This window comes from Trichomycterus rosablanca, chromosome 10 (genome assembly GCF_030014385.1).
Source record: "Trichomycterus rosablanca isolate fTriRos1 chromosome 10, fTriRos1.hap1, whole genome shotgun sequence".
NCBI classification, from domain to species: domain Eukaryota; kingdom Metazoa; phylum Chordata; class Actinopteri; order Siluriformes; family Trichomycteridae; genus Trichomycterus; species Trichomycterus rosablanca.
The window spans coordinates 986023-1005943 of record NC_085997.1 but is presented as its reverse complement, the minus strand read 5'-3'; the positions used below and the strand labels follow the sequence as shown (position 1 = coordinate 1005943).

The following is a 19921-nucleotide window of genomic DNA, read 5'->3' as shown; positions in this document are numbered from 1 at the left end:
GCTGGGATCCCCAGCTGTGCTATCGGCCGGTCGGGCGTCTGCATACAGACAGGATTGGCTATGTCTGGGGTAGCTGAAGCCAATGTGCAATGGGTTGGCACACTGTCCAAGGTATTCCAACCTTGCGCCCAGTGTTCCCACCACAACCCTGTCCAGAAAAATCAGATGTGCTATCACATGCAGAAGGTGGATCTGCGGCTCTTCATCGCCTCCGTGTGCTCCTGGGCCAATGTTTCTGGGTAGCGCAGGACCCACCGTCACCCTGACCAGGATAATAAGGGACTATGTGGATGGATATTTGGAAGCGAACGGACTCTTATGAGAACATTAGCTGAGGGGATCACATCTGCACACATCTGTACGGTGCTGACAGATGTGATGAATGCTCCTGTTTTCACGACGCCTCTTATTTTATGCTTCATTATGGATCAGACGCGTGAGGAGCCGAGGCGGGTTCGACGGGCGACTCCGGTGCCCTCTGATCTCATTTTGGGTAAAATTCTGGCGCTAATGCTGATTTTGGCAGCGCCGTATTCATGTGAGTGACGACTTAAAGACAGACCACACACACACACACACACACACACACACGCAGTGTTCTGCACTCTCACATTTCGTATCATTTAATACACTGTAGGGCCAAAAGTATTTGGACGTCTGACAGTCCGTTACCAAAACAAACGGTATTAAAAATAGCTTATAGGATGTTGTAGCCTAGTGGTTAAGCTACTGGACTAATACTCCAAATGTCGCCGGTTCAAGCCCCACCACTGATACTGTTGGGCCCCTAAGCAAGGCCCTTAACCCTCAATTGCTCAGACAATATACTGTCACAGCACTGTGAGTCACTTTGGATAAACAGCATCTCCTAAATGCAGAAAATGTAAATGTTAAATCCTCATTGAAGTATGTCTGTGTGTGGGAATTTGTGCCTGTTTAGAGCATTTCTTCATGTCTTTATAGAGCTTGCTTTGTGCACAGGGGCCTTCCCTAAACTGTTGCTGCAAACTTGGAACAATTGGAACAATACTTTTGTCCGAATAGTGCACGTTTGTGATAACCGGGGGGCCACGTACTTTATGGAGGCAGCTGTACATTTTCCCACGTGAATATGCCGAGCCACGTTCGCTCTGGCTGGCACCTGCTTCCTTCCACGGTCCAGCTGACCGCAGCCGGCCGCCCCACTTACCCCCGGCCTCCAGAACCCCCAATGTTCACGGTCCCTACACACGTCAACACTTCACAACTCTGAACGCCGGAAAGCGGCGGCGGCGTCGCGTTCCTGGCTGTTGATTCAGCTGAGGACCGGAGCTATGCGGGGGCGGCACCGAGTTCTGGATCCCGAACACAAGCTGCACAAACGCAAGAACTTCATGCATCACCGGGGATGATGTGTTCGCTGGACCGCCCGGGAGCGCCGGCGAGGAACAAATACGCCCTGTTTTTGTTCTGTCCGCACACAGATCCATAAAAAGTCGATTTCATAAATGTCGGGACGATCAGGGAGTCATAACATGAACTTAAGAGCTACAGTGTTGACCAGCAAAACAAAAAAATAACAGGGTCTGAAACGGGAACCGATCGTGCTCGGTGTGAATCAATCAACTTGATTCATTCTCTTCAAATCCACAGACTCATCGGTGGGTCAAAAATACTAAATATTTTTACATAAAGCTCAGAACCGTTGGTCAAATTATGATATTATCTAGAAAGAATGGTCAAAAGTATGTAGACGTCTCAGCATAAGCCAAAACCGTGGCTGATATTACGTGGTTGCCAAACCTTTGAGGCTATAAAAGCCTCCACTCTTCTGAAACGCTTCCTAGAAGATTTTTGAAGTGTGTCTGTGAGACTTTGTGCCCATCCCAAACTTCTCCTACAAAACTGGAAGCATATACCGTGAATTCAGAAAGTATTCAGACCCCTGGACTTCTCTCCACAGACGTTCAATGGGTGGGACTCTCAAGGGCATTCAGAATCCGGCTAGTATTTCACTCCGGTGTTGTTTTGGCTGTATGATTCGGGTCATATCGGGTCAGCTCTGTAACATGGTTTCTTCAACGACGTTCCTGAATTTGACTGTTTCATCTCTGTGAGATAAGCTTCCCTATAGCACGATGCCGCCACCACCATGTTTCACAGCAGGATTATATGCCCTTGACACAACAGCGGCTTTCATCTCGCCGCCCTGCCACGAAGACCCGATTTACGGAGTACTGCAGAGCTTCTTACATCCATGGCCAGGGTCCTTCTTGCCCAGACGCCAACTCTAAGAAGGTTCGAGGTGGTTTCAAGCTTCTTCAGTATCAACATCGTTGACGACCACTGTGGACAGGATCTCTCAAAGACTTAGATATTGGTTTATATTTCAGATCGTGGAGATTATCAGACGGTTCCTTGGACTTCGTGGCTTGGTTTTTGTTCCGACACTGCAGTCTAAATAATTTTGGTCACCTACCACCTTCAAATGTAGTTTTTCACTCATATTTTGATGAAGAAAAGTCCAGAGTCCATAGTGAAAAAGACCAACGGAGTGTCTATTTTCAGCGTCGCAGTGGTACTGCGACTGGTAACAAGAAGGTTGTCGGTTCAAGCCCCACCACCACCAGGCTGCCTCTGTTGGGCCCCTGAGCCCCCTGAGCAAGGCCCTTAGCCTTAATTGCTCAAATACTATTCAGTCACAATTGTAGGTTGCTTGGGACAAAGCGTCCGTTAATTGTCGTAAATGTAAACGCGCCTCTGTCCCAACTTTTTTGGAAATGCAGTTTGTACGTAGAGCAACATTTACTTCACTGTGAAATACTTTAGGTTACGTCTCAGTTTACTTTTATTTGGTAATATTTACACAGCTAATGCAGTTTAATTAAAATCGAGACGTCGAGATGCAGGACCTTCACGAGTTCTGGTGTTAATGATCAATGTAAAATCTCGGTTCCGCATCAGATCCGATCGAGACGATGCGACTCCCATCCCGCACAAGTAACATTCCAAAGTTTATAGAACAGTCCGGTCTATTTTTAGCTCCGTCTACGAGCTCTTCACTCCGATGACTCCGGGTTGAGGGGGGTTGAAGTTTAACGCTCGCGTTTGCATTTCCTGTGCTAACAGGAGTGGGCGGGGCCGCCGGTCAGATTGAAGTCGGGCCTCGGGGCCGCGGGTATGACGCTCGTATTTTACAGAGGAGCTCAGAGGAGCCGGTGAAGCACCGTCCCGTTTAAACGCACCCCGACCACACACATCACTCACATCCACACCCTCGTCTGAGAATTCGGGGGAAATCCAGCGCCTCGTCACGGACCCTTTCTGTACGATTCCTGAGAGCTGGAGGTCCAGGACGCTGTGGTCTCGCTCCAGCAAATAGAAAAGTGCATCATGGGAAACTCTTACTCATTTCTCTTCACCAGGTCATCAAAGAGCGAGCTGGATCGGGACCCAGGATTGAATTTTAGCCAGGCCACAAAAAAGCTCCGATGAATAATATAATTAACGCCAGAACGTTTTCCCTTCTTAAAGGAGCCGCGAGGGCGTCTGATTTCATTCCCATCATGCACCTCTGGACCAATCAGAGCCACCTCTGTATGTTTTACACAGTAGGTCCGGCTTTCTCCTTCTACCTGAATGACCAAGCAGGGTGCTCAGGTTTACGGTGATTTAATGCGCGAGCCCACCTTTGCCGCTCTGCTATCAGTGGCTGTGTCTGAGGGTGGGAGGGGCGAAAGGACGGGGCGGATTAAGGAGCCAAATCACACAAGGCAGACTTATTTTTAGGGCCCCCTATCCAGCCCAATAAACAACATAAACTTAAATAATATAAATGATGGCAATCTGGTCTCACTGTGGTTTACAAGCTGTAACATAAAGTTTTTATGTGGCTCTTAAGATTCCCTGCCATAGCAAGATGCCAAAACCCCTCTAACCGTAATCTGGCATCTCTAGACGTGTGTGGTGTCGCATCGTCCTGTCAGAAGAGGCTAAACCTGTTAAAATGAACGCGTTCACCTGTCAGAGACGTTTGTACACGTACCAGGGGTCTTGTGGAATGCCAGCTAAACCAACTCCAAACCATTATGGAGCCACCAGCGGCCACTACAGTATTTATGCACAGCTTGTAAGATAGATGTCAGCAGTCCATCAGGCTTCGTTTAGGCTACCTGATTGAGAGCAGCCCTACGCCCGCTGGATGCTGAGCAACAAGCTTTCGCAACAAACCCAATAAAAAAGTGCTAATGGACCTCGAACCTCCAGCGAGGTGAACAAACAGTTCCAGCTTTACAACCGCGGCTCACTCAGAGCACCAGCTCTTGTTTTTTAAAGCGAGTAACGAGCACCTTCTGTCTGGAACAAACAAAGCGCTGATCAGAAGAGGACGGCGTTCATTTTCTGGCAGGTTCTGCAGGTTCCTTCGATAAGAAAAGCTCTTTATGGGATTAGGACGTCTGCTTTCGGTCTCGTTCTCGGCCCCGCTGCATGTTGGGAAGGTAACTGGCTCTAAAAACTCTCGTGATGGTCCGATTGTGCCGCAATTCCTGCAAATCCGTGTCGGTTTACTGGAACTGACGGGGTACCAGTACAGATTACTGGCTGAGAAATCGTCCCAATTAGCAGCAGCACAGTTCCGGAAAAGTTGGGACGTTTTGTGAGGCGCAATAAAAAGGAGAATCTGTGATGTGTTAATACTACAGAATCTTTAATCAACCGACAAGGGTAGAAAGAAAAAGTTTGTATGATTGTAATTTGTAAATAGAGTTTGAGGCCTGCAACACCCAAAAAAGTTGGGATGAAGGCAAAATAAAGTGAAAAGTTACAATCATGTAAAATGTCCATTATGACCTCATAATAATACAGAATGTCCATTATGACCTCATAATTAATACAGAATGTCCATTATGACCTCATAATAATACAGAATGTCCATTATGACATCATAATTAATACAGAATGTCCAATACGACCTCATAATTAATATATAATGTCCATTATGACATCATAATAATACTGAATGTCCATTATGACCTCATAATAATACAGAATGTCCATTATGACCTCATAATAATACAGAATGTCCATTATGACCTCATAATAATACAGAATGTCCATTATGACCTCATAATTAATACAGAATGTCCATTATGACATCATCATTTATACTGAATGTCCATTATGACATCATAATTAATACAGAATGTCCAATACGACCTCATAATTAATATATAATGTCCATTATGACATCATAATAATACTGAATGTCCATTATGACCTCATAATAATACAGAATGTCCATTATGACCTCATAATAATACAGAATGTCCATTATGACCTCATAATTAATACAAAATGTCCATTATGACATCATCATTTATACTGAATGTCCATTATGACATCATAATTAATACAGAATGTCCAATACGACCTCATAATTAATATATAATGTCCATTATGACATCATAATAATACTGAATGTCCATTATGACCTCATAATTAACCTCATAATTAACATAGAATGTAAAATGTCCATTATGACCTCAATTTGGGGCCGGATTAAGGAGCCAGACAACACAAGGTAGACTTATTTTTTGGGCCCCTTTTTCCGGCCCCCAATTTATACTCTTAAGGCTTGACCAGACTAGAATTACGCTATATGGTCAGAAGTATTTGGACACCTGACCATGAGCTTGTCGGACCCCTTATTTAAAAACAAACAGTATTAAAATAAAGTGACCATGTCATTAAGTGTGATGTTTTCAATGTTTTCAAAAAAAACTATTTGTTAACCCGATTGATTGTTTTTAACATCCTGTAAGCGTCTAGCTTCTAAATCCTTCAGGTTCAACATCTACTAGCTCGTCTGCCAGACTGCTGACGGTGCCATGCGTGCCCGTGTTTTACCCACGTTTATTTATACATTCTCGACATGCCAAGCCGACCTAACCTGAAGCAATCTGCGGTCTGCTTCACGACGGGCTACATCCTCCGAATCGGGCACCTTCGGCCGGGCGCGTTTATTTTCCTTCACCTTCAGGCCGTGATGAGTGAATCTGCGCTCGCTCTTCCAGAACTCTGTTTATTTTAAGACGTTTTTCTTTCAGCCTATAAAGTGGCCTGACGTTCTGCAGGACGGGGCCACCTGCCGCGGGCCCCCGCTCGGGTCCCGGGGTACGGGCCGCACCCTCGGGCCGCCTGCCAGTGGAACGCGTTCGCAGATCTGTGTTTATTCGCCCGGAACATGCGAGGGTCCTGCTTAAGAGCTTTCGGTGTTCAGGCGCTGAGGCGTGCTTGTTTTGGCACGGGGGGCGGAGGAGCTCGATCCGAGCGCGACCTCAGCAAGTCCGGGTGAGGTCCGATTCACCGACGGGACAGGCCACACCAGGACAGAGGACCTCGATGTGCTGCAGAGTTCAGATTAGGGTGTCCATACGTCCGGTTTTAGGGTGGACGGACGGACTAGGGTACGTCAATGTTTTTAGTCGGGGGAAAGAAGCGACAGCGCCACCCAGAGGTCAAACAGTCTGAGCAGTTTGTTTTAAACTCGTTTAACAACTTTAATTTCATTTCGAAACCGGTAACGAGCCCCGGGCCGCACGACGGCCGTTAATCAGACCGTGCAGACCTTCAGAGGCGCTCAGCAATCAGAGAAAATCTGACTACGCTGCAAATTTCAGGCTGCAAGGTTGAACAAACTTAAGCATGTCCATATGTCATTCAGTCCCCCCCTCCAAAAAAAAAAAGAAAGGTTTTAAACCTCGCTGCGCCCCTGCCAAAGCAATGTGGTTTTTCTTACCTTCTGAAAGAAATCCTCGCCTCCGTTCACCCTCCCCTCGGCGGCAGCTGCGGAGAAGAATGGGACATTTTAGAAAAGAACCGAACATCAGGCTTCACTTACGGACGCGCACGAGCAAAATCAGCAAGTAACCTCGACACCTCTTTTTTTATTTTACTTTACTGCCGTTCGTTCGGGGCCGGTCAGAGTTCAGAGCTCAGGGACGATTTCCTGTTCGGTGTTAACGAGAAGGTTTCTGCTCCGAACGTGCGGCTTCGCATCAAGTTAGGCCTCGTGTAGAACTTATCGGGTGGGCATGAATGAGTTCGGAAATATTCAAACCGTGTACGAGCCATGTTCGCATCCGGAAGTTTGGAGAGAAGCCAGTAGAGTACAGTGGAGGATAAAAAAAATCCTCTTCCTAATCTAGCGTAGCCGAATCGTCTTCCGCTGCTGGGGACGCCGATTGTGTCACACGCTGGGCACCAGGGCACTTTTACCGCATCGAAGACCCCGTCCCCTTTTTAGTCCGGTCTTTTTGCTCGGTGGAGCGTGCACGTGTCGTTTGTTTGTTTGTTTATTAGGATTTTAATCGAGATGACAGAAACGGTCGTTACTCATTACACATTTACATTTTCAGCATTTAGATGACGCTTTTATCCAAAGCGACTTACAGTACAGTGACAGTATTTTTGTCTAAGCAATTGAGGGTTAAGGGCCTTGCTCAAGGGCCCAACAGTGGCAGCCTGGCAGTGGTGGGGCTTGAACTAGTCCCTTGGTTACACGAGGTTCATTAGTTAACAAGGTTATATCAATTGTATCTCCAGTTCAGCGCACTTGCACAGCTTTGGACTGTAGGAGGAAACCGGAGTACCGGGAGGAAACCCAACGTGGACGCGGGGAGAACATGCAAACTCCACACAGAAAGGACCCGGAAAGGCCCCACCTGGGGATCGAACCCGGGACCTTCTTGCTGTGAGGCGTCAGTGCTACCCACCGAGCCACCGTGCCGCCCGTGTACACCATCAGGGTCTCCAGCAGAGGAACATGAAGAAAAGGAGAAATAAAATTGTAAAAAAAAAATAAGACGTCGGCGTTTGTCGTGGTCGAGAGGTTTATCCAAGGTGGACCTGATGACTTGGCCACTGTGTGGTCAGCTGCGTGACTGATACAGGAGAGATCTTGCATAACGTGCAGTCAGGGAGGCCTGGTGGATCCATCAGTGGTTTAATAGATCACAGATTAAAAACGCTCCTCGTTCTCTCAGACTGAAGGTTCAGGAACGTTGTTTATTACATTCCTGCTCTTCTCTGTACTAAAACACTACATGCAATCACTAACGGGTGGAATTAATCTTTGCAGAAACAGTTTAGGGAAGGCCCTTCTGTTCCAGCATGATGTGAAGAAAAACTCCGGTGGAAATTCTAGTTCCCACAGACCTACTCAGAAATGTCACTGTTATAGAAGGCGTCCAAATACTTTTGGCCATATTGCGTATCAAGAATATCCGACTGTTCATGTGATGAACATTCCCACCAGGGAATCTCGGGGCACTGTGGCTGTGCTATCAACCTGTCGGGCCTGGAAGTATATATATGACATACGGTATTATATAAATTATTCAAATTCAAAAGTATGTGGACGCCTCACTGTGAGTTGTTTTTGACATGAGTCACAGAGAAAAATAATAGTACAGTAATTAAATAAACTTGTACGTGAACGCCCCCTTGTGGACGCTTTACGCTACATCTTGTAAACCACAGTGAGACCAGATGCGATGTCCGCGTTGCCTGGGTCACTTAAAACAAGTTTGAAAAACCCTGATATACAGCAACCATGCTTCCAACTTTGCAGCAACAGTTTAGGGAAGGTCCTTTAAAGAGTTTAAAGAAACTCCAGCGTCCTGTGGGTCTTCAGCCCAACTCACCGGCTCTGAAATGAACCCGGAACGTTGGCTGATCGATCAGCGCCCAGCCACACAAATACAAGTTCTGTCGTGTTTTACTCAACGGGCACAAATTCCCACAGACACAGACGTCCTTCAAAGTCTGGTGAGGAGCTTCTCAGAGGAGAAGAGCGGCTCTTGTTCTAGCTGAGAAGGTCACACAAAGATCTCGGTTTGTTTTTGAAACGGGACGTCCGACACGCTGAAGTTCAGGCGTCCGAATACTCGAAATAGCAATCATACCGCTAAAAAAAGTGTGAAGTACATCCGTCTTCGTTCAGCACGTAGGTCAGGACGTAAGAATGCGTACTCGTCGTGTTATGAGCGGGTGATACCACCCGCCGCCGAGAGTTGGATGCAGCGGCGTGTTGGGAAATCTTTATCAGCAGCTGCGTTCCTTGGCGCCTCACGACGGGAGTGAGTTTCTTATTCACGAGATTTCTCTCATTATGAAACGCAGACGATTTCTGTGCAAACAGCCAGGTGTAATTCTGGAAATAAATCTAAAACTTCACCGCAATAAAATACGATGAACGGTTACGGATGAATTAACGAGTCCGGCCGATAGACGACGACAGATCAGTAACGGAACACCTACGATGAGTGCTGAGGATTAAAAACACAGGCTGAGATTTATTAAGACCACTCGGTCGGTGGGTTCAATTCAACGTTCCTCCGAAAACCACACGGAGGCAAAAAATCACCCCCCTTCCCCCCGGTTCATTAATTACATTCCCTCAAATTACAATCACGTACCAGCGTCAGGTTTTAGATGGATGACGTGCCAAAGTCTGCATTTTCTTTATTATTATTATTATTATTTTTAAGTTTTAAAACACTCACACCAGAGTCCATTTATAGAAGCTAAGCTGGTATAAAACATTATTTTTTAATATAGTCTTGGCCAATAGAACGCATCTATTTATCCTACAGCAGTTTAGACCATCCAGTCATGTTCCCTTAGCGAGCACTTGGGTTTCGAGGCGCTAAAGTACGCCAACCTGCTACCAGTGAGATCTGGGGATCCAGGGTTGCTATCAGCCGGTTGGGAATCTGCACGGACATGATCGGCAACTGTCCAAGGCCGGGATCATTGGGAGGTGCACTTGTAAGTGCTGGTTCCAAGCCCGACCCTTAAATATACCCTCGATCCCGATGCTGTACTTTAGTCCAGTGTAAGAAAGAAAACAGCTCTGGATTAATTACAGGTCAAAGACAAAAAAAGGTCAAAAGACAGCAGACACGTGACCAAAGAAACAAAGAAGGGCCGTAGGCTAGCGCGACCGGTTGTGTGAGTTAGGCACCCAGCTGGAGTGCCCTACTCGAACCTACTGTATTTTCATGCGATAATCTTCATATTCCAGTCACAGACCCCAAAGCGGCGCCAAAATTCTAGCTTAGGTTTGATTTATTTATTCATTGTGAGTTTGGCGCCACCTAGAAAAAAAGCATAAGTATAATTTTCTTTTATTTATATTTTTTATATTACTTTTTAAATTTCATTTTATATTTATTTCTTATTATATTATATGTATTTGTTATATATATTTATTAATATTTTATATTATTTTTTATTTATGTTATTTTTATTGTATTTTTATTATATTTATTTATCATTATATTTTATTTATTTATGTTATATATATTTATTTATATTTATATTATTCCTTATTTATTTTAATTTTTTGTAATTATATTTTTATATTTTTTTTATATAGAATATATTTTTAAATATTTTATTATATTTATATATGTTTATTTGTTTTATATATTTATATTTTGTTTTACTTTTTTAATTTACTTTTGATATATTTTTTTATTGATATTATATTTATTTATATTTATATTATTTTTAATTCAAATTTTTTATATATATTTACATTTTTTTAAATAATTGTTTGCTCCACTCACTGATGACTCACTTATTCACATGACGCGCCGCCTGATTCACTCAGGTGCGTAGACGCCCGACCGGCTAACAGCACCGCCGGGGATTCGAACCCACCCCCAGATCCCAGCGCCCACCTAAAAACCATAAATGTAACCTGTAGGAATAAAAGCGCTCCTCCGTTTGCTATTTAACACCAAGAAAACAGCATTAATTCAGGATCAGATGAGAGATCCAAGAAGGAGAAGAAAAAAAACAGCAGTTTTGCGGTCGCGATGCCAAACAACAGCCATTTTGTTTTTCTCCCGGCGCAGTGAAGCCGGCGCTGGTGTTACAGAGCCGTTTCTTTCCTTGTCATAACAAAGTCTCCGTCCGGAGCCAAACTCTTATTTTTTCTTTTTTTATAAACCAGACTCGCTCCAACAGCTGCACTGAATTAAGCGCTATGAACGCTGGGAACCTTCCGCCCACCTCCAGCTCTCCTCCAGGATCCTTCTGACCAGAACAGGCTGAGCTGGAGCTGAGAGGCCGCTCGGTCCCAGCGTACCGGATTGCACCGGCGCGTTAGGATTCGATTCACACCGTTTACGCCGTTTACTGACCTGACAGAAACAAAACAATCCGTTTACGATCCGATACTTAAACCCTGACGGTGTACGAGGAGGGTATATTCTCCTGACACGCCCTCCCCCCGACACGTGCGTTCTCTTATTCGCCCGTACTTCAGTGGATTGGCGCGTGAGGTCGGTCTTGCGCACGGAGAGTCACGCGCGTTTTTTAGTCCTGTCTTTTCCCACCCAGTAGACTAGTGCTGCAGTCACTACCGATTATGCCCGCTAGGGGGCAGAGCTGAGATTCGAACTCTGAGAGTTCGGACCCAAGTTCATTCAGGCCAGCACACACACACACACACACACACACACAGTGGATTTAGAAAGTATTCACACCCCCTTTCTGCACACTTCATGTGTTATGGATTTAACTATTCGCCCTTAATGACCCATAATTTCATTTTCATCTTTCATCACCGCTTTATCCTGGTCAGGGTCACAGTAGATCCGGATTCTCTGGAAACACTGGCTGTAACAACACAAGGACCCAAAGACGTAGCCAATCGTGTCTGTACGTCGTTACGAGCTTCCTTTTGTTGCTCGGTCGTCTAAAAACATCGTCTGAAGCCCAGATCGCTTTAAAAAAACAAACCGAATGGAAAATGGTCCGAGTATTTGTCCTCATCAGCTAATTCAGACCAGAGCGAACCGACTGTAGGTGTAAAACGAGCGCTCGGCCTGGTATAATTCACCAGCTGAGCTGTTTTGTTTGCAATCGTGATTCAGTCAAAGCTTTATTATTTTTTCCACCTGTGTGTGAGCCGTGATCAAAGCTAGTATAAACATCTCGACTGTGTCGTTTCGCTCCGGATTAACGGCTCCTGTAGATAGAAAGTGCTTCAGCATGTTTCAGGCTCTTACCCCGTGTTTTTAAGAACAGGTTATAATATACGAGCGCCCGACTTTTCCCGGCGGATCGGGTTATCGTACACGGCTGCTGAACGTGGACGAGCTTCCTGAGCATGTGGTACCGTCATTACCGCCCGAGGTTTCTGTACTTATTTATTTTTGCAACCATACATGCGACGTGCACGCTTACAGTCAATCACCGTCTGACTGGCTTAGGAAATACCCACAAACATACAGGATGTTTCAGGCACTGGTGCCTCACAGCAGGGAGGTCCTGGGTTAGATTCCCTGGGTTCGATTATCTGAGCTGGAGGCAATTGAAGGTTAAAGGGCCTTACTCAAGGACCCAACAGTGGCAAACCGGCACTGGGGCTTTAACCATCAACCTTCTAAACACCAGTCTGGTATCTTAACCACTAATCTACCTGTTATCAGTTGTTGATTAATTGAGCGCAGTAGCACTGTCACGTCACAGCAAGAAGGTCCTGGGTTCGATTCCCATGCATGTTCTCCCCGTGTCTGTGTGGGTTTCCTCCGGGTGCTCCGGTTTCCTTCCACAGTCCGAAGACGTGCAGTCAGGTCAACTGGTGATACTTAATTGCCCTAAGTGTGTGTGTGTGTGTGTGTGTCCTGTGATGGACTGGCGCCCTGTCCGGGGTGTTTCTGCTGGGATAGGCTCCAGCACCCCCCACGACCCTGATCAGTATAAGGTGTCTAGACAGTAAATGAGTGCATGCGTTCCCGCAGTTTAGTCATTTCCAGTTCTCGATTGTGAATGCACTGCTGCTTGCACAACCCTGATCAGGTTAAGGAGAGCCTGATTCGTGGCACTTCTCATCCCCTGCCAGGCACCGGACCCACTCTCGGTGTGCATGAGCCAGCTCTGTGTACTGTGTATGAAGTCTGTGTGTGAGGTTATATTATCAAAACTGCTCTCATGTTGTCAGAAAAAATTGGCACCTTCGTTTATTATGATTAGCATGTTTAGTTAGAGGGCGCTCAGGCGGCGCAGGGTTAAAAATCCACTAGCCCACAACTGCTGGGATCCAGGGTTCGAATATCGATCGTACACAAAACAGTAGTAAGGACTGAAAAAAAATAGTAAACCGTAGTAAAAATGGAACTCCATGTTCATCTAACCGTTCAGCTCGGGGTTTGAATGCTAACGGTGCCACAGCCTGGCATCACTTCTCACAGGACAGGAAACAGAAACGTTCACGCCTCGAACGTTCGGGTTCAAACCGGCGCGACGAGAGCCGAGCGGGGGAGGAAAACATCGTTCTCCGTCCGGACTCGGCACTTCTTAAACCCGCGCAACGCAAGCGGGCGGCCGCGTGCCAATCCAAATAAGCCCCGGACAATTAACGTCAGTGTAGCGCCGGACGGATGAAACGCTCCCGAGCGCTGATCACGCGGCTCTCGCACTTGTAGAAATAAACGAGCTCCCTGAACGCCGCTGTTATGCTAATGAGGGGCGGGAGGAACGTTTTTGAAGTCGGTGGATGGAAAATCTCCTCCGCGTGCTCGCGTCGGCAGCCAGTCTGTACCAATCGAAGTCAAAACAGCTACGTAACGACACGTTTTGCCCGGGCCAGGTCGGTAGCTCCGCTGAGATTCGCAGAGGTGTTCTTGCATGTTACGCGCCCCCTAGTGGGCATGATCGGCAGTGCAGACAGTGCAGCAGATAAAATCAGCCACTAGTCTGCTGTGTGGGAAAAGACGGGAATAAAAAAGTGGGCGGGGTCCGTGTAAGGACCCTGGTTAGTAGCCCAAGGTGCCTGTACAGAAGTGGAGGAACGTGGAGATCAGCGCGTGACTCGAAGTACGGGCGAATAAGAAGGGGTCGGTGGAGTGCGCACGCGTCGGAGGGAGGGCGTGTCAGGAGAATATACCCTCCTCAGTACGCCATCGGGGTCTCCAGCAGAGGAAGAGGAACTGGCTACGACTAAACTAAGAGTCTGATCTTCAAACAAACAGAATTAAGACATTACAACCCATAATAATTTAAATGTTTTGTGTTTTTAATCTGGCCGTAAATCCCACATAATAAATTCCTACGTTCCTCAGCGTGCTCAAATATTCCGGAATGATCTCTCTGTTCCATCCAGCACCCCGCGGTCCAGGGCTCATTTGCACGCCGCAGTCTTCTGCGAGCACGGCGGTAATGATTAGCAAACAACGTATCATGCATTCATGTCCGGGGGCTGAGTTTTTCCATGCCCTGTCGAATCTGGATAAAACAAACGTCCACTTAAACACAGAGTCTGGCTCAGACAACAGAAAAACACGAGCGCGGCCAAACGAAATGTTTTCCGGCGCGCGCCGGGCGAAAACTCCCGTTGACATGCGATAGGCTGGATCTGTTGCAACGGCGTTTCATCAGACGGGACGCGCTAACGGCAGCGCTGAAGGAATTTGAGAGTGGGTCCAGGATGAACGTGAGACCGTGAGACTGACCGGACGTGGTCAGGAACGAGAATCTGGGGGTGATGTTTAATCCTGAATAAGGAAACGTGATAGGTAGCATGCGACCGACAATGCGACCACCAATGCGACCGATAATGCGACCAACTACCCGAACGAACAAAGCACTGAAACCTCAAACTGGTTCATACTGGGTTCATAATGTAGAGTCCATTCGATCCCAGTCCAGGAGAACCAGCATCAAATGCGACGTCCTCACAAAACCACACACTATAGTAGGCGCTGGTTCTAGGAGGTGCTCGAGAACCTCTGCTGGAACTGTAGGTGCCGCACGTCAACGTAGGTCCCGAGAACACGGGTTTGATTCCCACCTCCGGTCACAGTCTGCTAGGTCCTCCTCATACCTCCTACCTCTAACAAAAGTCTAGGTGTACGCTGACCTGTCTCGTACTGACCAGAAAGGGTGCGTATCAATGAATTACTAATGCGCTAGTGCACCACCGCTGAGATATGAGTCCGAATCTCAGCCTCACTGAGGATGGAAAGGCTGGACAAGGTTGCTATCTCTGAGCATCACTCGCTGTTGGCCGGCTACTAGCACGTGCATTTGGAAGGGGGGCGTGTGTGCGCCCAGGACGGGGTCGGTGAACGCGGCAGAGGAACCTAAACTACCATCAAGATGCAAAAACTACAGAAATTTATCATACTGGATGTCCAGTTGAGGTCACCCCTCCTTAGCCACAGTGTTGTTCTACCTTGCTTTAGCGTCCTGCAGGTACGGGGCTTCACCAACACGCCTCGTTACACCAAGTCCTCCTAATTTTGCCCTGGCCAAGTCCGCTGCCCTGTTTATATTTGTTAGCACTAAAGTTGGGGGTGGAAGGAAGGGCGTCTCGAGTGCATTTGTACGTCCTGACTAGCAGGAGGAATGTAAACAAGCCTTCGTCAACTTCTGTTTTCTCACTTTTATTCTCATTATCTCAACAATTTAACATCAAGCACATGTAAATACTGACCAGCTGACCAGTTAACCAGTTCACAGGGTTACTGCGAATCGAGCACAACTTTTAAAAACACTGGGGCGAGAAGCAGAAACTTTCCCCGGTCTGACTCACATTTACTCAGGAATTTACTCACTCACGACCGGGGTGCAGTTTAAAGCCCACACAGCACTTTTCGGGAGATGGAATGGAACCAGTGATGCCTGGAGGAAACCAAAAGATCCTAAACCCTCGGCCACAGTGAGCGATCGCACGGGGGGATCGAACCCGGTTCCTCAGGACCCGTGAAGCACCACTGTTCCACCAACTAGAAATAAAAGTCCGTGTAAACTAAAAGCCTGACGTAAACAAAACAATCTTAAAGAGACAGAAACGTTCTAATGCAAGTCATGTAAACCTTTAAATAGTTAAATATTAAATAATAATAATAATATATATATACAGTATGAGAGAATGACAGTGTGCTATATGCCAGTGAAATGGTATAGTACTATGCCAGTATGACAGTTAGTATGGTAGTATAGCAGTATGTTAATATGGTAGTACGCCAGTATGATAGTATGGTAGAAATCCAGTATGATTGTCAGTATGGTTGTATTCCAGTATGTTAATACGCCAGTACGGTTGTATAGTAGTATGTCAGGATGGTAGTTTAACAGTATGGCAATATGCCAGTACAATAGTCAGTATAGAAGTATGCCAGTATGGTAGTATGGAAATATGCCTGTACAGTATAATAGTATGGTAGTATACCAGTATGGTAGTATGTTAATATGCCAGTACGATAGTCAGTATAGTAGTATGCCAGTATGATAATATGGTTGTATGCCAGCATAACAGTATGGTAGTATGATATTATGGTAGTGTACCAGTATGGTAGTACGGTAATTTACCAGTTTGATAGTTTGTATGTTAGTATGCCAGTTTGTTAGTATGTTTGTATGGTACTATGCCAGTATGATAGGTAGTATGCCAGTTTGTTAGTATAATACTATGGTAGTATGCCAGTATGGTAGTGCATTATTATTAGTATAATACTATGGTAGTATGCCAGTATGGTAGTGCATTATTATTAGTATAATACTATGGTAGTATGCCAGTATGTTAGTATATTACTATGATAGTATGTTAGTATGGTAGTGCATTATTATTAGTATAATACTATGGTAGTATGCCAGTATGTTAGTATGGTACTATGCCAGTTGGTATTCTGTATGTTAGTATAATACTATGGTAGTATGTTAGTATGGTAGTGTATTATTATTAGTATAATACTATGGTAGTATGCCAGTTTGTTAGTATAATACTGTGGTAGTATGTTAGCATGGTACTATGCCAGTTTGGTATTCTGTATGTTAGTATAATACTATGGTAGTATGTTAGTATGGTAGTGTATTATTATTAGTATAATACTATGGTAGTATGCCAGTTTGTTAGTATAATACTGTGGTAGTATGTTAGCATGGTACTATGCCAGTTGGTATTCTGTATGTTAGTATAATACTATGGTAGTATGTTAGTATGGTAGTGTATTATTATTAGTATAATACTATGGTAGTATGCCAGTGTGTTAGTATAATACTGTGGTAGTATGTTAGCATGGTACTATGCCAGTTGGTATTCTGTATGTTAGTATAATACTGTGGTAGTATGTTAGTATGTTAGTGTATTACTATGCCAGTGTGTTAGTATAATACTATGGTAGTATGTTAGTATGGTAGTGCATTATTACTAGTATAATACTATGGTAGTATGCCAGTATGTTAGTATGGTACTATGCCAGTTTGGTATTCTGTATGTTAGTATGGTAGTGTATCCAGTATGTTTGTATAATACTATGGTAGTATGTTAGTATGTTAGTGTATTATTGTGGTAGTATGTCAGTATGGTAGTGTATTACTATGCCAGTGTGTTAGTATAATACTATGGTAGTATGTTAGTATGTTAGTGTATTACTATGCCAGTGTGTTAGTATAATACTATGGTAGTATGTTAGTATGGTAGTGCATTATTACTAGTATAATACTATGGTAGTATGCCAGTATGTTAGTATGGTACTATGCCAGTTTGGTATTCTGTATGTTAGTATGGTAGTGTATCCAGTGTGTTAGTATAATACTATGGTAGTATGTTAGTATGTTAGTGTATTACTATGCCAATGTGTTAGTATAATACTATGGTAGTATGTTAGTATGGTAGTGCATTATTACTAGTATAATACTATGGTAGTATGCCAGTATGTTAGTATGGTACTATGCCAGTTGGTATTCTGTATGTTAGTATGCCAGTTTGTTAGTATAATACTGTGGTAGTATGTTAGCATGGTACTATGCCAGTTGGTATCCAGTATGTTAGTATAATACTATGGTAGTATGTTAGTATGGTAGTGCATTATTACTAGTATAATTCTATGGTAGTATGTTAGTGTATTATTATGGTAGTATGTTAGTATAGAAGGTTAGACTGAGTGTGAGATGCAGCAGTGGTAACTAAACTTTTGGGACCGACTCTCTGTTATGTTGAAACAGTTTTTTTTGACTCGTGTACTTTATTACCTAAAAGCATGAGCTCGAGTTTTTTCCGGTCCACTCGGAAGCGCTCCTCGGTCCACTCGGGGTCTGTAGGTGGTGCCGCTGCTCCGGGCAGCTCCTCGTCCTCAGAGCCGGTGTGTGGTGGAGGAGACTCGCTGGAACTTAAAGTCTCCAACTGCTGCTGCTGTAAGAGCCCGTTTACCGAATCACACCGAGCCGCCATGGTGCCCACACACACACACACACACACACACACACACACACACACACACACACACGCTCCGCGCGAACCGCTCCAAGCGCTTTTCACAAACCGTTAACTTCTCCTCCTCATCGGACTCGATCCGGTTAAGTTTCCGCGGCGGGAGGAAACATCGGCGGGCATCGCGTTCATTCCGCTCACACAGACGGAGAAAGAGACAGAAAGCTCTCGGTACTGCTCCGGTAAAAAAGCGCCGCCCTTCAGATCACAGGAACTTCCAACCGGACTCACAGCCGGACTCACAGCCGGACTCACGGACTCTACACTGAGCTCCGCTCTCACCCCGCTCCTCTCACCCCGCTCCGCTATATGACACCGGAGCTCCGGAGAGTCCAGAGAGAATCGAGGAAGAGTCGACTCCTTAAGAACGAATCATTCTGAGTCTTGAGAGCTGATTCATAATCAGAAAGTTTTATGTGTTAAAAAAATCCGTCCTAACGACAAAAACAACAGTTATAATAACCTCAACAATAATAATAATGTAATAACAACTACAACAACAACAATAAAACAACAACAATAGAAACAATTATAATAACCACAGCAATAATAATAACAAGAATAATAATAATAAAAAAACACCACCAACAACAACTACAATTATAATAACAACAACAACAGAAATAATAATAATAACAGCGACAATAATAATATAATAACAACTACAACAACAATAACAATTATAACAAAAGCAATAATAACTCCTACAACAATTATAACAATAATCATAACACTTATAACAACAACAGTAATAATAACAACAACAACAATAATAATAATAACAATAACAATGATAATAATAACAATATAACAACAACAAGCACAACAATAATAATAATAACAACTACAATAATAACAATTATAAGTACAATAATAAAAATAATAATATGACAACAAAAATCATTACAATAATAATAACAAAAACAACAACAATAATAATGATAACAACATTAATAAAAATGTAATAACAACAACAATAACAACAGAAATGATAACAAAACCAACAACAACAACAATAGAAATAATACTGTAGCGCTCATGTCAGTAAAGCTCTAATGGTTATGGATACTGTATAGTGCATTTGTTGAGGGAGCTTGGTGATATTTGGGAACTATTTTCATAATAACCACAACAACAATTCAAATTTAAGGTTTTCAGTTTTATTATAGAATTGAATAATTTAGTTTATAACTTAATGTCGCGCTTTAACATGCAGTCATGGATTAAAATGATGAGAAGAATGGAGAACTACTGACACCCCTTGGTGCGTTGAGGTAAAGCTGTTTTATTACATGTGGTTTACCAAGGTTGTGGGTTCGAGTCCCGGCTCTGCCACGCAGACACTGTAGTTCTAAATTACGTTGTTGGAGTTATTTCTCATAGCATGTTCTCACTTTGTCTTTGCTTTAGTGTGTATATATTAGAGACACTGGAAAGTTAATTTACAGTACAGTTTGAACTGACATTAAAGCTGAATGAAAACTCAAGTTTTTAAAAGAGAGAAATGCGCATAATTCATTCGTTTATTTATTTATTAATTTATTCACAACAATTAGGAGTGTTAGTATTTTCTACATCTAATGAATGTAAACATAACCAGCAAACGCTCCTTTGCATAGTGTGTTTCAACCAATAGAAAGGCTTCATTTTGAC

At 44.2% G+C, this 19921-nt stretch overlaps 1 protein-coding gene across 1 annotated transcript in view; it reads right to left on the bottom strand.

Annotated features, from left to right (window-relative positions):
* Window positions 1-18541, bottom strand: part of bicc1b (BicC family RNA binding protein 1b) — a 53019-nt gene extending 34478 nt beyond the window's left edge. Inside the window, exons 1-2 of the mRNA XM_063002652.1 lie at window positions 18031-18541; window positions 6779-6825 (exon numbers count right to left, since the gene is read on the bottom strand). Of these exons, the coding sequence (XP_062858722.1) occupies window positions 6779-6825; window positions 18031-18229 (246 nt within the window). The 5' untranslated portion in view covers window positions 18230-18541. The remainder of the gene's footprint in view (window positions 1-6778; window positions 6826-18030) is intronic.
* Between the last annotated feature and the right edge of the window lie 1380 nt (window positions 18542-19921).